Below are 16,428 nucleotides of genomic sequence, written 5' to 3' on the forward strand. Positions count from 1 at the left end.
GATGAGCAGGGTCATCTTAACTAAACCAGATTGCTCAGAGCCCTGTACCTTCTAGTCTTCCACATTCTTTTTCTAGTGTTTCTTCTTACTGTATTTTATATTTTCATCACTATTGCTTTTTTGTTGCTACTGTTGTTTAGCCTGTCCCCTCCAGAGCCACCGAAATCTCTGCTCATTCAGAATCTATGCTCTTATTTCTAAAAGGCAAAGAAATCTAAAGATTACATTTAACGTGTTACAGGGTCTATTATCCTCTGTCTGATGTTCATGCACATTTTATTATCATTACAACAAACTCCACACATACCAGAAGTGGTGTGCATACAGCACAGACCAACAGTCTTGTATCCAAACACCTTTAATTGTCTTTTCATTATGTTTTTGGTCTGTAAGTCCAATTAACAGCCAGAACTTTTCACCACTTGAACTCTCCTGTTGACACTGACTCATGCACAATACAACATGACCAAAACATGATACGCTGCTTCTAATAGTGATATTTTACAGGCAGATTGAATGACTTAGTGTCCATCAGGAGCTACAGCCGTATCCCAGCTCTGCAGAGGCACAAAGAATTTACCTACCTAATGAAAAAAGTCTTTTCTGCACTGTGAAATGGTCCTGTAAATAAATCTGGTGCGTGTGAACCTGTATTTCCAGTGCCAGCCGAGCCCGTTGTGCGAGCTCTGCGCTGCAGACTGACCCAGCCTGTAGCGCACGGTGTGGGGAGAATAACCGGGGGGAGTTACCTGCCAGAGCCAAAACATTTTCTTTACATTTAGAAGCTTGTTGTGTAGGCACCGAAGTGCCGTAGCCCTTCAGGTGCCGCGTTCCGGGTATTCTGAGCCCGCCTGCCCGCCTGATGGCCACCGAGGAGCGGCAACCGCACGGGCTTTCCGCCAGCCCGGAGACGTCACCCGCAGTTCCATCTGCAGGGAAACATCTCTAAATATTTCCTGCTGCTATTTAGGGCAACAAAGATGCTGAAGGGAATGGAGCATCTCCCGTGTGAGGAAAGGCTGAGGGAGCTGGGGCTCTGGAGCTGGACAAGAGGACACTGAGGGGTGACCTCATTAATGTTTACAGATATATAAAGGGTGAGCGTCAGGAGGATGGAGCCAGGCTCTTCTCGGTGACAACCAGCGACAGGACAAGGGGTAATGGGTGCAAACTGGAACCCAGGAGGTTTCACTTAAATTTAAGAAGAAACTTCTTCTCGGTGAGGGTGGCAGAGCCTGGCCCAGGCTGCCCAGGGGGGTTGTGGAGTCTCCTTCTCTGCAGACATTCCAACCCGCCTGGACACCTTCCTGTGTAACCTCATCTGGGTGTTCCTGCTCCATGGGGGGATTGGACTAGATGAGCTTTCCAGGTCCCTTCCAACCCCTGACATTCTGGGATTTATTTAGAGGAGAACATCAGGCAGGGAAAGACCCTGCACCACAACTCTTCACTTTTAGTGGAACCATGACTTCATTACAGGACCCAAAGCATGGTATTTCTGCATGAGATTTTAATAGGTGTTGGAACAAGGCAATTTTTGCTTTTTTAAACCAATTTGAATATAACTGGCTTATTGCGCAAGAGATGGAGTATTTGTCACCCGTTAATTTGCATCACTGAAATAGTGATGGCCAGAGTTTCATCTTTCCTCCCTCTCTCCTTTTCTAACTTGTGTAAAGTTGATGAGAAATGAAGTTTGCTTCATTATTTTGCTTCCCAATCTGCCAAGTTCCACAACACCCATTGCACATGATCAAACTGGAACAAACTGGGGCAGCGTTAGTGTTAAATAATATTCCCTGGGGGTGGACTCCCTTTCTGTTACAGCTTCATTCTGGTTTTCCCTCCTTGTCCAGCTCTGCTGACCCAGCCATATTTATTGCAACATTTCTGAAGAGCAAATTCTTTTATCTCTTGAAACATGAATAATGTATGTTTTTTAAAACTCCTATTTAAGGGAATTCTGACTTCATTTCACTACATGCGAGTTACTGACAAAATGCAGCAGTTTTTTGCACTCTGATAATTCTGACGTGTTTGTGCTTGGTATTTACACCGAATCCAGAGGGAAGCTCCAGGTTCTGATTCTGGGATCCCTGCGGAGCTGCTGGTGGTGTTGGTGCTTTTTGGCACCGCGGCTGCTGCTCAAAGCAGGTTCCGAAATGACCAGGGCAGGTACTGAACCGTCACCTGATGGAGCGCTCAGGTTATCCGGTGATAACCGCTACTCTCTCTTGCTTCATTAGTTTCTGACACATTCTCCTGTGTTGCTTAAAAGTGAATAGAAGGCGGAAAGTATGTGATGGAACATTCTTCCTACAGAGAGATGGTTCTGAAGGGACTTGCTGGTGTGGCCAGTGCCTGTGCTGAGCTGTTGCAATATTTCTGGCTCTTGCCTGTTGTGTAGTTGTCAGTTTAACGCTTACGGGGCTGGTTTGAGCAGGACTTCAGTACTGGAGAATTGCAATGGATGTAAAATACCCTGTGTTTGCAATCCTGCTGAATCATTCAAGTTCTTTACCTTACAAGTTTTGTATTGCTAATAAATACACTTGGGTGGTGACAGAGCGATGTGCAGATTTTGCTGTCGTAGCTTTGCTGCTCTGGTGATTTCTCTACTTTTTACATGAATGGAAAAAGGAGAGAAGGGACAACAATTGACATTTGAGTTGCTGGGTGAGCTTGGGGAAGGCAGCAGGCCTGCGGAGCCGAGGAACAAGTCGGATACGCAGCTGATCCGACCAGCTGGGGCTCTGTTTCTCACCTGCTTTGTGAATGAGCAACGTTAAGAAAGGGGATTTACAATGGCCAGGGTCGTGTTTTCACAGGGCTCGCAGCTGATAGCTGTTGGCTGCTTTGTGTTGCAGGAAGCTCCGCGCCACGCTGGATGAATACACCACCCGAGTGGGGCAGCAGGCCATCGTTCTCTGCATCTCGCCCTCCAAACCCAACCCTGTCTTTAAAGTATTCGGTGCTGCACCCTTGGAGAACGTGGTAGGTATCTGTAGGAATAGCTGGATGATAAATCAGTCGCCTTCTCTGCGGCTTTCAAGGCAGCCTCGCAAGCCTGGCAGTGAGTCAAAGTCCTATCTAAAACTCTGGGAGGAGGATTTCTGGTTGTATGCAGAGTGGTACTGAGGTCCTGCCTTCTCTGCATGAACGGTTGCTCAGCACATCTCACCAGGGCTGAATATCCGGCATGAAACATTAAAAGTCAGAGGGAGCAGGTGGCGCTGAGCTGTTTGAACTCAGCTCCGCTGTCCGTGCTCGTACCTTGCTGCACACCGGATGGTAAACGGAGCAGATCCTCACCGTGATAAATCTTGCTTCAGAACTTTCAGTCCTGTTAATATTTCCACTTGCCAGCGTTACTTGATGTTTCATCATCGAAACGGCCACGTCTTTGGGCCCAGTGGGTATTTTTTTCTTGCTCGCTGCTCCTGCTCCGCAGCACCTCGGGGAGGGCGGCCGGCCCCGCGTCCTTGCCCTCACCTCTCCTGGTGCTCCTTACCTTGTTTACCTGAGCTTAACGATTCCCCACAGGTACGCAAGTACAAGAGCATGATTCTGGAGGACCTGGAGTCGGCGCTAGCGGAACACGCTCCTACGCCTCAGGAGGTTAACTCCGAGTTACCGCCCCTCACCATCGACGGCATCCCCGTCTCGGTGGACAAGATGACCCAGGTAGGCGGCCAGATGTGGCAGAACCGGAGAGATTTGGCATCTTGCTGTCACATCCTGTTATTTTGCAGTGGAGCTTATGTCTGCATCTCCAGGGGACGCATTCGATCTCCTCTTTCCTGTGGGACTGTAGCAGCTCAGGTAGTAGTTAGATGTGAAGCTTTATTATTTGGGCGTATTTTCCACGTGAAACAGTAGAAATGTTGGTAAGGATTAGAGCTCAGGCTGCTGGGGCGTTCCCTGTTGAGCTGTTTTTGTCACCTCGTGTCATCTATGGACAGGGAAGATACTTGTTCCGTACCTCACAGTGATTTTTAGGAAGGTCGCTCCTGGAGTAGAGTTTGGCCTTGTGTTCCTTGGACCTTTTTGTGTGCTCTTGTTCGTTCCCTCCTCGATTTTCTGCTGCGGATTGGGGCAGAGGAGATCTTGCTTTCTCCAGATCTTGTTTAACTCCAGATCAGATGCTGAGTGAGATATTTCTGGTGGAGACAGGGGGGACTTCCCTTTGTCTCCAGGTCCAGCCCTGTGTTAACCTCCTTATTGCTGGGAGAAAGAGGAGAGGACCCCCCAGGGGACCTTCCTTGGTGTAGGAGGGATCATCTCTAGGGACGTTTCTGGTCAAAACACCATTTCCATTACTTAGGTGGAGTCAGATGAGCTCGCAGTTCAAATAAAATTATACAAAGAAATCTTCTGTACCTTGGCTGGTAACAGATCGTGTTCCTAATCTGTGCCAACATAAGACAAAAGCTTAGTCACTGGATTTTGAAGTCATTTTTAAGTAATTAAGCTGAGTAACATCCTCGGGCAGTGCGAGTAGTGACGTTGGAGGTGCCCGTACCCACAGCACGTGGGCTCTGAGAAACGAGCAAAGGCAACGACCTGTTACTGAAGTGCCAGAAAGAAATGGGAGAGAAGCGAGTGTGGAGGAACGAAATCAGGACATGAGGTTCTTGCAATCCAGTAACGCATCTGAGAAACTTCTCTGGCTTGCAGCACGCAGAATATGTGCCATATAAAAAGACCGATATCAAGATCTGTGAGTTTTTGGCTGTTGGTGTTGCACGCGCCTTCAAAGCAGCAATAACAGTGCCAAGCTCTCACTTCAGAGGAGCCCCCGGCTGGATTTATAATGCATATTGTTTATTTATTGTGATAAGAGTCGGAAATGAAATATTTTAACATCAAAGGTCGCTTAAGTGTTTTCTGCTTCTATTTTATGGATAGCCATAGAATTCTATGGTTAAAATGGTAATCCTTTTCACGTTAAGCTAAAAATAAGGTTGGCTTTTTTCTTCCAAATGTGGCGTGGCCTCCGTCTTCAGGAAACCTCGCACACGTTGCCCCGGGGTTGGATTGCTCCGCGTCTCCATGTGGGAAGCAGCTCTCCATTCTGAGTTTGGGGTATTTTTCCTGCATGTGCAACACTCCTGTGTCCCCCAGAGTTCCTTATGGCTCTGTTAAACAACAAATGGTTGTTCTTTGTGTTCTGCAGGGCCTTTGGTCAGCACACGTGCAAGCTGCAGATACAGCAGCGTAACAACGTAAAGCCTCTTATTTGAAGTCCTCTTGTGCTGTGTTATGGTAAAACGAGTATCTTAGGAGCAGCTCTTGTCTTTTTAGTGCGATGTGGTAAATCAAAACAGTTTTGTGAAGGTTTCTCCTGAGCTATATGGACAGAACCCCTGCTCTTCGTGCCCCGTTTGGCCGACCATCGCTGTCCCAGTTAGCCCAGCTTCAGTTTCCCTGTAAATTATACAGAGATGATATTTTATAAATGTCTTTAAACATTTTTTTGAGATCCTGGAATGACCCCAGGCCACTGGAGGACACAGCACTGGGTTGAACGGACAGGTCTGCAGACTCCTGCATGGATTTTCACAACCCAGTAGGTCTCCTTGGAAAATTTTCAAGGGGTAAAACGGGGCATGTGGTATTTAGGAGATTATTTTGTTACTGAAATCCTCCAGCTGCCATAGATGGGGTGTTTCAAAAAGATGGACCCAATTTGAAATCACTATATCTCTGCAACCACGAACCGCCCGTGAACGAAACTCTTACAGTCTGTGGAGGGAACATAGAGCATTTCTAAAACGGTTACTAAAACTTGAGAACTCATTTGTAAATTTATGTGTAATTGTAACCATGTTGGGTCCATCTTTTTGAAACACCCTGTTTTTCCAGACTTGGGGGACAAACTTTAAATAGAATGGAAACACATATATGCTGATCACGATGAGGACACCATGCTGGTTTTGTTTTGTTTTTTTTTTGCCACAGTTGCATTTGAAATAAATTAGTTTGAGAGCGTGGATAACAACTCTGACTCCCACGTCACTACAACCTGTTGTGCTGCTGGAGATGCCACCGTTTGTTTGTAGGAACCTTGATTCGCAGAGCTGCCAATATCCTTTGTTAACAAGAAATGAGCTTTTTCAACTAAGTTTCACAAAGCCCTATGGGAAACCGAAATATTTGTCAGTATAAACTGGGCAGCACAATTAAGAGGTGTGTGACAGGGAGGGGAAAAACGAGGCCTCTGCTTCCAGCAGCTGTGGGAAGAGGCATTAGCACCTCAACAAGGAGATGAAAATAACTCCTTTTAATTGCTCTGCTTCCCTTGTGGTCTTGAGGGAAATAAAACCTTCGCTAGCCTGAGCAAAGATGCGAATGGAGAGCGTCACCCACTTTGTGCAGAGCAAACCAATGTTTTGCGGTGGGGCTTTTACCCCGCAGCTGTTACACGGAGAAATCTCGTTGTTTTATGGACTTTGGCTACGTTGACACTACACGTCAGAGCTGAGCTTGCCCTTAAACTCGCTCTCGCTGATATGATTAAGGAGTCAGATTGGGCAGCGCTGAGGTCAATGCTACGGTCGGCTCTCGTTGAGGTCACTAGAATTTGTTTATGCTTTTCTGAACAGGTGATTTGTGCTTTAATCTGGCTTTTTTTTAAACTTAATGTGCCATTATGACTTGCAGGCTGCTTATACAAGCCACCAAGGTTGATCTGGGCCTCTCAAAAATCATCTTGATGTCTGTTTACGTGCTGCCCTGCAAAAAGCTTTAGCACAAACAGCAGATATCTTGATGTGCATGATAGTTTGTATGTAGGAGAAGCCGGGTGCTGGAAGAAGGTCGCTAAACTCCTCTCCATGGAGGGGCAGGGGCCATCTGCAGTGCTGGACCCCATCGCTGGGCCTTACCGGTGCTGCCTTCTGGTCCCGGTCAGAGGTGGGATGTGGGGACCGGCAGCTGCCGGCTGTCACAGCATTTAAGCTCAGAGTCTGCATCGTGCCTCGAATCCTGGGGGCAGATTTGGGCCCCTCACCTCAGGGCTCAAAATGGCGGCGCCAGGGTGGCGGGATCACCTCAGGGCTCAAGAAATCACCTCAGGGCTGGAGCACAAGTGTGATGGGAGCGGCTGAGGGACCTGGGGGGTTCAGCTGGAGAACAGGAGCTGAGGGGAGACCTTCTGATCTCTGAACTGCCTGAAAGGAGCTTGGAGCCAGGGGGGGTCGGGCTCTGCTCCCCAGGAACAAGCGCCAGGAGCAGAGGAAACGGCCTCAAGTTGCGCCAGGGGAGGTTGAGGTTGGATGTGGGGAACAATTTCTCCCCCAAAGGGCTGTGGGGCATTGGAACAGGCTGCCCAGGGCAGTGCTGGAGTCACCAGCCCTGGAGGGTTGGACAGACGGACATGAGGTTCTCAGGACATGGGGCAGGGACAGGGCTGCATTATGGTTGGACTTGATGACCTTGAGGGTCTCTTCCAACCCAAATGATTGTGCGATTCCAGCAAGAACAAGCAGCCATGTCCAGCACTCAGATCTCCAAACCCTGCTGGATGGTGATCCTGAGCGAGACAGCCTGGTCCCCGGCTCTGCCCCTCTGGAACATGAGAGCAAGTCACTCATTCTTATGACTTAACCGTGGTTGCAGAGTGGAAGACAAGAAATATTTGCATAAAGAGTAAATCCATGAGCAGACACTTCCATGGGGAAACCCACAGCACCTCCAGCTTTTTGCACTTAAAGAACATTGAGACTAAAATCGGCTGTTGCAAAAAGAAGAGCCAGTGAAGAGAATACCTGGGAGCTTTGTTGCAATTGCTGCTTTGCTCTCTTGCACTTGGAGGTGCAGCCGAGGCCCTGGGTGGACTCGACTTTGCTTTTTGGAGATCCTGAGGCCGAGCTGTGCGACAGGTGGAAAGTTCCCAGCAAGTGTTTTGCTCCCTTTTAAAAACCACTTTCCTTAGCAAGGTGTAAACCTTAAGGTCGGAGCGTTTCTGGGCGCTCCGCACGCAGGACAACTTGTTATTCCCAGCTCTGGGGTGCAGTTGTCTCTGCTTTGGGCCATTGCAAATGGTAAAATCAGGATTAGCTCCTTACCACTAACACTTGAGTTTGACAAATGTTAAGAAACATTTCTTAAAGTTTCTCTCAAAACAATTATACGAGTCTTTCCAAAGCTGCTTCTTCTGTAAATCAGAGTGAACTGCTGGGTTTTTTGCTTTAGCAGAGGTTTGATTTTCGGGTGGTTCGTGGCTGGAGTAGCAGAATGAAGTGGTTGCACCCTGAGAGCTGCAGGGTCTTTGTCTCGGTGCCGTAGCCTGTGCTGCCGGAGCAAGACCTCGTTACAGCACTAATTAGAGAAGTCCTCGCGTGGAGCAGGTTGTAGCGCCGCTGATTGTCTCCCTGGCGGATTAAAGCCAAACCCTCCTTAACAAGTGCCTTGAGTAGCCTGAGCCGCTGAACTCCCTGGGACCAGTAATTAATCCAGCTGGTAACAAGGAGCGTGGCTTGCAGATCGCAATTCAGCAAAGGAGCTTTTAACTGTTTTTGCACCAGGCAACTCAGAGCCATTAGGAATTGGAATAAATGGGGACCGGGGAGCATTTCAGCGCTGGGCCTGCGGTGGAAGGTGCATCGTGGACAGGCTTGACCTGGGCTGGGCAAAAAGGCACCCAAGTGATTTATTTTGGTGTGCTCCCATTTGTAATTGACAGAGCTTTTCTGAGGTGGTTCAGGATGTCCATGGGGTGGAGGAACTGAAATACAGCTCTGAGCAAGAGAGATTCTTCTAGGGTGTGCAGCAGATACGCTATATGGCCTCACACATATACTGGATTTTTATTGCCGTTAAAGTCCCCAGCCACTGCTGCAAACTGCATGTAATGTAGTAAATCGCGCATACAAAGAAATTGTTTTCTTTTAACCAGAGCACACTTCAATTTTTCTATTTAGCTGTGTAAACTGGGGCCCGTGTTACGTCTCCCAGCTGGGCTCTGGCTTTGAGGAGCGGTCCTGTGTCCGAAAAAGCATCCACAGATCCCAGCGCTTTTAGCATCGTTCTTAGTGGCCTTAGGCATTTTTGCAGAGACCACGGGGACAACCCGCAGTCTGTGAAAGGGTGCAGGGAGATGTTCTTAAACACAGCTATTTAGCTTTAAGTTAATAAGGTTTTCTCCGCCTTATGTGGTCGTGAGCTCTGCTTCTCTTCCCGAACCAGCCTTTTCCTGAGGCCGAGCACCCAGTACAAACCCCAAAAGTTTCCTAAAACCCTCTGAGTTTTGTATTGTCTTGGATAACACTGCGGATATGACTTGCTCTTGGTGGCAAATCTGCTCAGTTTGCTTTATAAGTCTATTTTTAAGGTATTATCTCCTGCTGGCAAAGGTGGTCACTAGTTGACCAGTGTTTGTGTGCGCTAAGAAGTAATACCAGGTTGTCCACTCTGACAAAAATTTAAAATAGATCCAGAAAATTAGTCCAGTGTGTGTTATATTTTGCGGGGGTAGAGAAATGTATGTGTGATACTGTGCTTTTTACACCCAAGCGGCTCAATGAAGCTCCATCCTCATCGCAGCATCTCTGTAAAATGTACGTCAACTCACATCTCAGTTCCTGTGGGGACGCTGAGTGTGGTTGTTTTCTGTACGGTAGCGTTTGAACCATGAATATTGTGTTAATACAGTGTGTGTTTGTACCTTATTGTTGCAATTGGCTGATGTAATTTTAGTTTTGCTCTTCCACATGCTGCTCAGCTGTTCCCAGCTCAGTCTTGGGAGAAGACAGTAAAGTATTTCTTCATTTTCTTTAGGCATTGAGGCCTCTTCCAGTTGACAGTTCCAACAGGATGGGAGTTAAATGTAATAATTCTGGTACTTTTGAGGTGTATAGTGCAGAGATATGAATTCATGAAACAATTTTCAACTCTCGTATGCCGTTTGTTCCAGGCACAGCTACGAGCTTTCATCCCCGAGATGCTGAAGTATTCCACGGGTCGTGGGAAGCCAGGCTGGGGCAAGGAAAGCTGCAAACCCATCTGGTGGCCTGAGGACATTCCCTGGGCCAACGTTCGCAGCGACGTCCGCACAGATGAGCAGAAGCAGCGGGTGCGTATCTCTCATGTCGTGAGGCCAAACCGCCAATCCTGGGGGCAGTTTTGGGCCCTTCATGCCAAGAAAGGCCTTGAGGTGCTGGAGCGAGTGGAGAGAAGGGAACGGAGCTGGTGAGGGGCTGGAGCACAAGTGTGATGGAGCGGCTGAGGGACCTGGGGGGTTCAGCTGGAGAACAGGAGCTGAGGGGAGACCTTCTGATCTCTGAACTGCCTGAAAGGAGCTTGGAGCCAGGGGGGTCGGGCTCTGCTCCCCAGGAACAAGCGCCAGGAGCAGAGGAAACGGCCTCAAGTTGCGCCAGGGGAGGTTGAGGTTGGATGTGGGGAACAATTTCTTCCCCAAAGGGCTGTGGGGCATTGGAACAGGCTGCCCAGGGCAGTGCTGGAGTCACCATCCCCGGAGGGCTTTAAAAGGCATGTAGATGAGGTTCTCAGGGACATGGGGTGGTGACAATGTCTCAATGATCTTGAGGGTCTCTTCCATCCTATGGAAGATTCTATGTCTCCCACCTTCAAATGGAGCACAGGGCTTGCAACCCATTTTTGTGGGAATAGTTTTCCCCTCAAGTGATAGAAGAAACTACAACATCAGCCCTTCCGTGCCTTCTTGTTAGACATTCAGCCTGGGAAGACAATGAGATGAGAGAGGCGTAACTCAATCTGCTCTGTCCCTGCCGGGGTCGTGTGACGAGCGGGTATTGGAACCACGTCTCTTTCTGCAGTGGGTGCTCTTTTCTCTGGCTGCAGAACCTGCTCATCGCTTTGGCCTTACAAAGCAGCCTACCCAGCCTAAGACAAGTCTGCTCTCTGAATATGCAGGTCGCTTAGTGTAGAGTCTGTGTCACAGCCTCTTGAAGCCTTTGAAGGGATTCTGTCCCGTCCTGAGCAGCAGGGACCTTTGTACTGAGAGGGAGGTGGTCAAAAATGTGCGGTGGAGCCAGGAAAAAATGAGAGAACTGGGTGAAAAAGTCTTGGGTATCAGTTACGGCCGTGGATACCGTGTGCAGATGATGTTTCTACCAGCCCGTCACAGAGATAATCAAAGAAAGTCCAGCAAGGGGCAGGACTGATGTGGGTCTGGTGGGGCTGGGAATGGTGCTGTGGCAGACGGTGTTTTCCTACATGGGTTTTCTACTTGTCAGCCGCAATTCCTTCGTTAGAATTCCTTGAAAGCCGGTGAAACATTTCACTGAGAAACTTTCCTTTCCCTTGCCCAGCTGCGCCCGTTTTGTGTCTGTACGCAGAAATTCAATCGCTCTCCAAAGTGGTTTCTGAGTCTTGGGGAAAGTGGGGGATGAGAAGAGAGGAATTAGGTATTTGGGGCCTTTTTTTGGTTCAAGAATTTGTTGAAAACCACCCAATAAAGCCCAGTAAAGATAAGCAGGCAAATCATAATAGCGGAAGCACCACAGTTGTTCAGAATGTTTCTTTACGCTGACTCTTCGCTCCTTTTGATTCTGCTGGTAGGTGTCATGGACCCAAGCGTTGCGGACGATCGTGAAGAACTGCTACAAGCAGCACGGGCGTGAAGACCTGCTCTACGCGTTCGAGGATCAGCAGACGCAGCAGACGACGACCACACACAGTATAGCACACCTGGTGCCCTCACAAACCGTGGTACAAACCTTCAGTAACCCCGATGGCACCGTCTCCCTCATCCAGGTGAGTGAAACTCTCCAGCTTAGAAGCTTAGAATCATAGACTAGTTTGGCTTGGAAGGGACCTTCCCAGCTCCCCCAGTGCCCCCCCTGCCATGAGCAGGGACATCTTCACCAGCTCAGGTTGCTCAGAGCCCCGTCCAGCCTGGCCTGGGATGTCTCCAGGGATGGTTCATCCACCACCTCTCTGGCCAACCTGGGCCAGGCTCTCACCACCCTCAGGGACAACAATTGCTTCCTCACGTCCAGCCTGAATCTCCCTCCTTTAGTTTAAAACCATCACCCCTTGTCCTATCACAACAGGCCCTGCTCAAAAGTCTGTCCCCATCTTTCGTATGGGTCCCTTTTAAGTCCGGAAGAGCTGCACTAAGGTCTCCTCGGGGCTTCTGTTCTCCAGCTGAACACCCCAACTCTCTCAGCCTGTCCCCAGCAGAGCTGTTCCAGCCTCAGGTCATTCCTGTGGCTCCTCTGGCCCCTCTCCAGCAGGTCCATGTGTGTCCTGTGCTGAGGACCCAGAGCTGGACCAGCACTGCAGGGGGGTCTCAGCAGAGCGGGGCAGAGGGGCAGGATCCCCTCCCTGACCTGCTACTCACGCTGCTGATCACACAGCCCAGGATACGGTTGATTTCTGGGCTGCAAGCACACGTTGCCAGCTCATGTTCCATCTTTCACCCCTCAGCACCCCAATTCCTTCTCCTGGCGGCTGCTCCCCATCCCTCCATCCCCAGCCTGGGTCGATACCAGGGCTTGACGTGACCCATGTTCAGGACCTTGCACTTGGCCTTGTTGAACCTCACAAGATTCACATGGGCCCAGTTCTCCAGCTTGTCCATTCCCATCATGGCAGGCTTGGGATCAAGTTGCCGCATCAGGGAGGTGGTTTAGAGCAAACTCCTTTTGGTAGCTTGACTTGTCCTTCAGGAATTTTGTCTTTATCTGTGTGTCTTAGCCCACAGGCTCATTAACCCAATGCTCCCACCCAAAGAACCAGTCTCGTCCTCTCTCTTCCCCACTCCCATCCCTCGTTCTCCTGTTGTGGCAATACAAGCATTTCTGTATCTATTTGGTCAAGGGATCTGAACTGAGTTTAATGAACCCATTTATAAAAAGTACGATTAATGATGTGGCCACACAATGCCTGTGGTGGCGACGGGATGGAGTGATGGGAGGAGAGGTGGCGGGGCCGCCTTTCCTTAATGGCAGGAAACAGCTTAATCTATGGCATGCGGTATTTCTGTGCCCCATGTTCTTCATCTTACACCTCAAGTACAATATATATATCACACCAAATATATTTATCCTCATGACGCTCCCTGGGGTAACGATGCCTCTGTACCATGGTACAGAGGGGGATTCGAGGCAGAAGGGGCCGCGTTCAGGCTCAGTGGTTCTGCTGTTCTCTGTGCATTCCTTGTGGGGGGGAACAGGTTCTGGCAGCTCAGGAATACCAGAAATTGAAGTCCTTTCTTGAAACTTCCCAAAAGCTCCTCGTGGGTGTGGGATTTGAGCCTCGGTTTCCCCCGTGTCCCTGCCCCCAAACCACCTCTGCCCTCGTGCTGAACTGGCCCATGGTTTGTCCCTCTTGAGCATCATGTTTTTAGTGCAGTCCCAAACATCGTTTTCTGTTGATTGTTCTCACCTCACAACCATGAAGGTAAAAACATGTTTGGTTTTGTTTGTGTGTTTTCTTTTTCCCCCACACAAAAGCTTTTCAGAGGTGGTTACTCGCCAGGCTGGTTCTGTTTGCTCACCTGCTAACGTACATTTGCCCTTTGAGTAGTGTTTTTTGAGGTGCTGGGCACCTGAGATCCCACTGACTTTCTTATATTTCTATTTAATTCTCCTTAGAAACAAAGCTGCACATCTCCCTACCTTTGTCTTTTCCCAGCTGTTAAATGGGGAAAAGGTAATTTCCAAAGGCGATGGGGTATTGAGGGTGAACTGAAATGTAACAAGGGAGAGTGTAGAGTCCTGCATCTGGGCAGGAACAACCCCAGGTTCCAGAATAGGTTGGGAAATTACATATTAGAGAGCAGTGTAGGGGAAAGGGACCTGGGGGTCCTGGTGGACAACAGGATGACCATGAGCCAGCACTGGGCCCTTGTGGCCAGGAAGGCCAATGGCATCCTGGGGTGTATTAGAAGGGAGGTGGTTAGTAGATCGAGAGAGGTTCTCCTTCCCCTCTACTCTGCCCTGGGGAGACCACATCTGGAATATTGTGTCCAGTTCTGGGCCCCTCAGTTCCAGCAGGACAGGGAACTGCTGGAGAGGGTCCAGCGCAGGGCAACAAAGATGATTAAGGGAGTGGAGCATCTCCCTTATGAAGAAAGGCTGAGGGAGCTGGGGCTCTTTAGTTTGGAGAAGAGGAGACTGAGGGGGGACCTTATTAATGTTTATAAATATATAAAGGGTGAGTGTCAGGAGGATGGAGCCAGGCTCTTCTCGGTGGCAAACAATGATAGGACAAGGGGTAATGGGATCAAGCTGGAACACAAGAGGTTCCACTTAAATTTGAGAAAAAACTTCTTCTCGGTGAGGGTGACAGAGCCTGGCCCAGGCTGCCCAGGGGGGTTGTGGAGTCTCCTTCTCTGCAGACATTCCAACCCGCCTGGACATGTTCCTGTGCGACCTCACCTGGGCGTTCCTGCTCCAGCAGGGGGATTGGACTGGATGAGCTTTTGAGGTCCCTTCCAATCCCAAACATACTGTGATACTGTGAACTGGAGGTGCCTGGAGATGAGAGACCCAGTGAATGGGAGCATTATAAATAGTGATTGATGTGCAGGGTGTCCTGATCCAGGACCATTCGGTGGTAGTATTTTCTGTGAGCTCTGTAATTACTGTTATTAGTAATTATTATTCTCTGTGGGTGCGATGCTTTTTAACATAAGAACATTTGAGCATCCCTTTGTCTGAATTCTGTGGACGTTTTCCTGCACTGACCAATGTGTTCAACGGCGTTTTGTGGCTTTCCGCAGGTTGGCACCGGTGCTACCGTTGCCACGCTGGCCGATGCCTCAGAGCTGCCCACCACAGTGACCGTCGCACAAGTCAATTATTCTGCGGTGACTGATGGAGAGGTGAGGACCTGGGTCGTGTTCGTGGGGCACAAACCAGAACTATCCTATCTCAACTTCTGTAAACTTCAATATTTACTAGAATTATGTGGTCCCAGGAGACACCAAGCCTTCCTTGGTGCTGTGTTAAGGGTTAACATACATTTGAATGTAAGAATTTATAAAATTTCCTGTAGAAAGTGCTGAACTGTTGTTATTTTAACTCAGAACTGCACAAATGCAATTATGGTGGAAGCCTCCTTTCCGTATTTCGTACTTTTTTAAAAAAATATTTCCTATATATTATTTATTTTGTTGGTTGGACCTGATGATCTTAAAGGTTTTTTCCAACCAAAATGATTCTATGATCTGCTGTAACAGAGACTTAACAACATACGCACGTACACGTTTGTGTTTTCATGTCGAATAACCGTTCTGTGGGTGCTTGGTTGTCAGTTCGGAGCTGGGGGCGATGCCTGGGGTGTTCTGAGCCTGTGGATCCAAAGGATATTGCAGGGCTGTGGGCGAACCCTCTGAGCCTTTGGGCGCTGACCTCTGGATGAAATGGGGCTGTTCCCTTTGCCGCAGCTTTTGGGGAGGTTTGCAGGTAAATCCCAGAGAAGCTGGATAAACGCACAGCAGCGCAGAGACAGCAGGAGATACCGTGGAGTTACTGTTCCGTTTACTGGGAAAGTTTCCTCTTCTTTGCGACATTGCAAAGTTGTTTCTGTCGAGGATCAATCAGACCGTTTCAACCCTTAAATCTGAACACTCGAATTTGCAAACATTTATTTTCCCACTTTTTTTTAATTGAGTAGTAACGGTTTTATTGTGTGTGTTTAAGGAACATTCATTCAAGACTACAAATATCTTTTTACCCTCTTTTCTGCCACCCAACCCATGTTTAAACCCGTCTGCAGGTCGCTTCGTGCCCCTTTGCACGCTGGAATTTCTGGCCGCACAGTGTGTGCGGGGGCGACGCGCTCTGGGCGGCTCTACCTGGATTGTGCTTTCGCAGCGAGAGGTGGCAGCACAGAACAGCGTTGCTCCTCCAGACCCCGTTTCCACCTCAGACCCGTCATAAACCGGCTCCGGGGCCGTGATCTTGAAACTTTCCTTTCCCTTGCCCAGCTGTGCCCGTTCTGGGTTTTCAGGAGCCAGTTGTATCTCTTGAGATCGGCAAGAAATTTTTCAAAGGCACAAATAGAGATCAGGGGAACACAGGCATCTAATTCCTAACATGAAAGGAGTATCTGAGCATTACCTTGGACAAAATAAACTTGCTTTGGGGATGGGTGCTGTTTCTCTGCACACACAGACGCACAGCTTGCCGGCAGCCTCTCTGGGGGTGTTTTTGTCCTGCTATCTCTTGCTGTGTGAAGATTTGAGTTACTTTGGAGTTAATGGATGTGTTTATAGGATGCTTATCAGCGCGGAGCAGGGATGCTCACAAACTCAATCCGACTCTTCAAATCTTTACCGTCTGCAAGTTCTTCCTCTCTGGGCGCTCAAACTTCTTTCCTAGAAGATGTTGCCTTGTCTAAAATGAGCTTCCTTTCTCCTTTTTGCAATGCTCGCTGCTTCCTCCATGCTTTGGATCCTTTTGCCCAGTGCAGCTCTGGGCACAGGCCAGTGAA

At 48.8% G+C, this 16,428-nt stretch overlaps 1 protein-coding gene across 2 annotated transcripts in view; it reads left to right on the forward strand.

The window, feature by feature from the left end:
* The window catches only part of NRF1 (nuclear respiratory factor 1), a 71,715-nt gene that overhangs the window by 19,268 nt on the left and 36,019 nt on the right, over positions 1–16,428 (forward strand). For both annotated transcript variants that reach the window (XM_082075087.1, XM_082075088.1), the window contains exons 4-8: positions 2,868–2,994; positions 3,544–3,684; positions 9,917–10,075; positions 11,545–11,739; positions 14,714–14,815. In XM_082075087.1, the coding sequence (XP_081931213.1) occupies positions 2,868–2,994; positions 3,544–3,684; positions 9,917–10,075; positions 11,545–11,739; positions 14,714–14,815 (724 nt within the window). The remainder of the gene's footprint in view (positions 1–2,867; positions 2,995–3,543; positions 3,685–9,916; positions 10,076–11,544; positions 11,740–14,713; positions 14,816–16,428) is intronic.

The sequence above is a fragment of the Streptopelia decaocto genome (assembly GCF_964273445.1).
Source record: "Streptopelia decaocto genome assembly, chromosome: 1".
NCBI lineage: Eukaryota > Metazoa > Chordata > Aves > Columbiformes > Columbidae > Streptopelia > Streptopelia decaocto.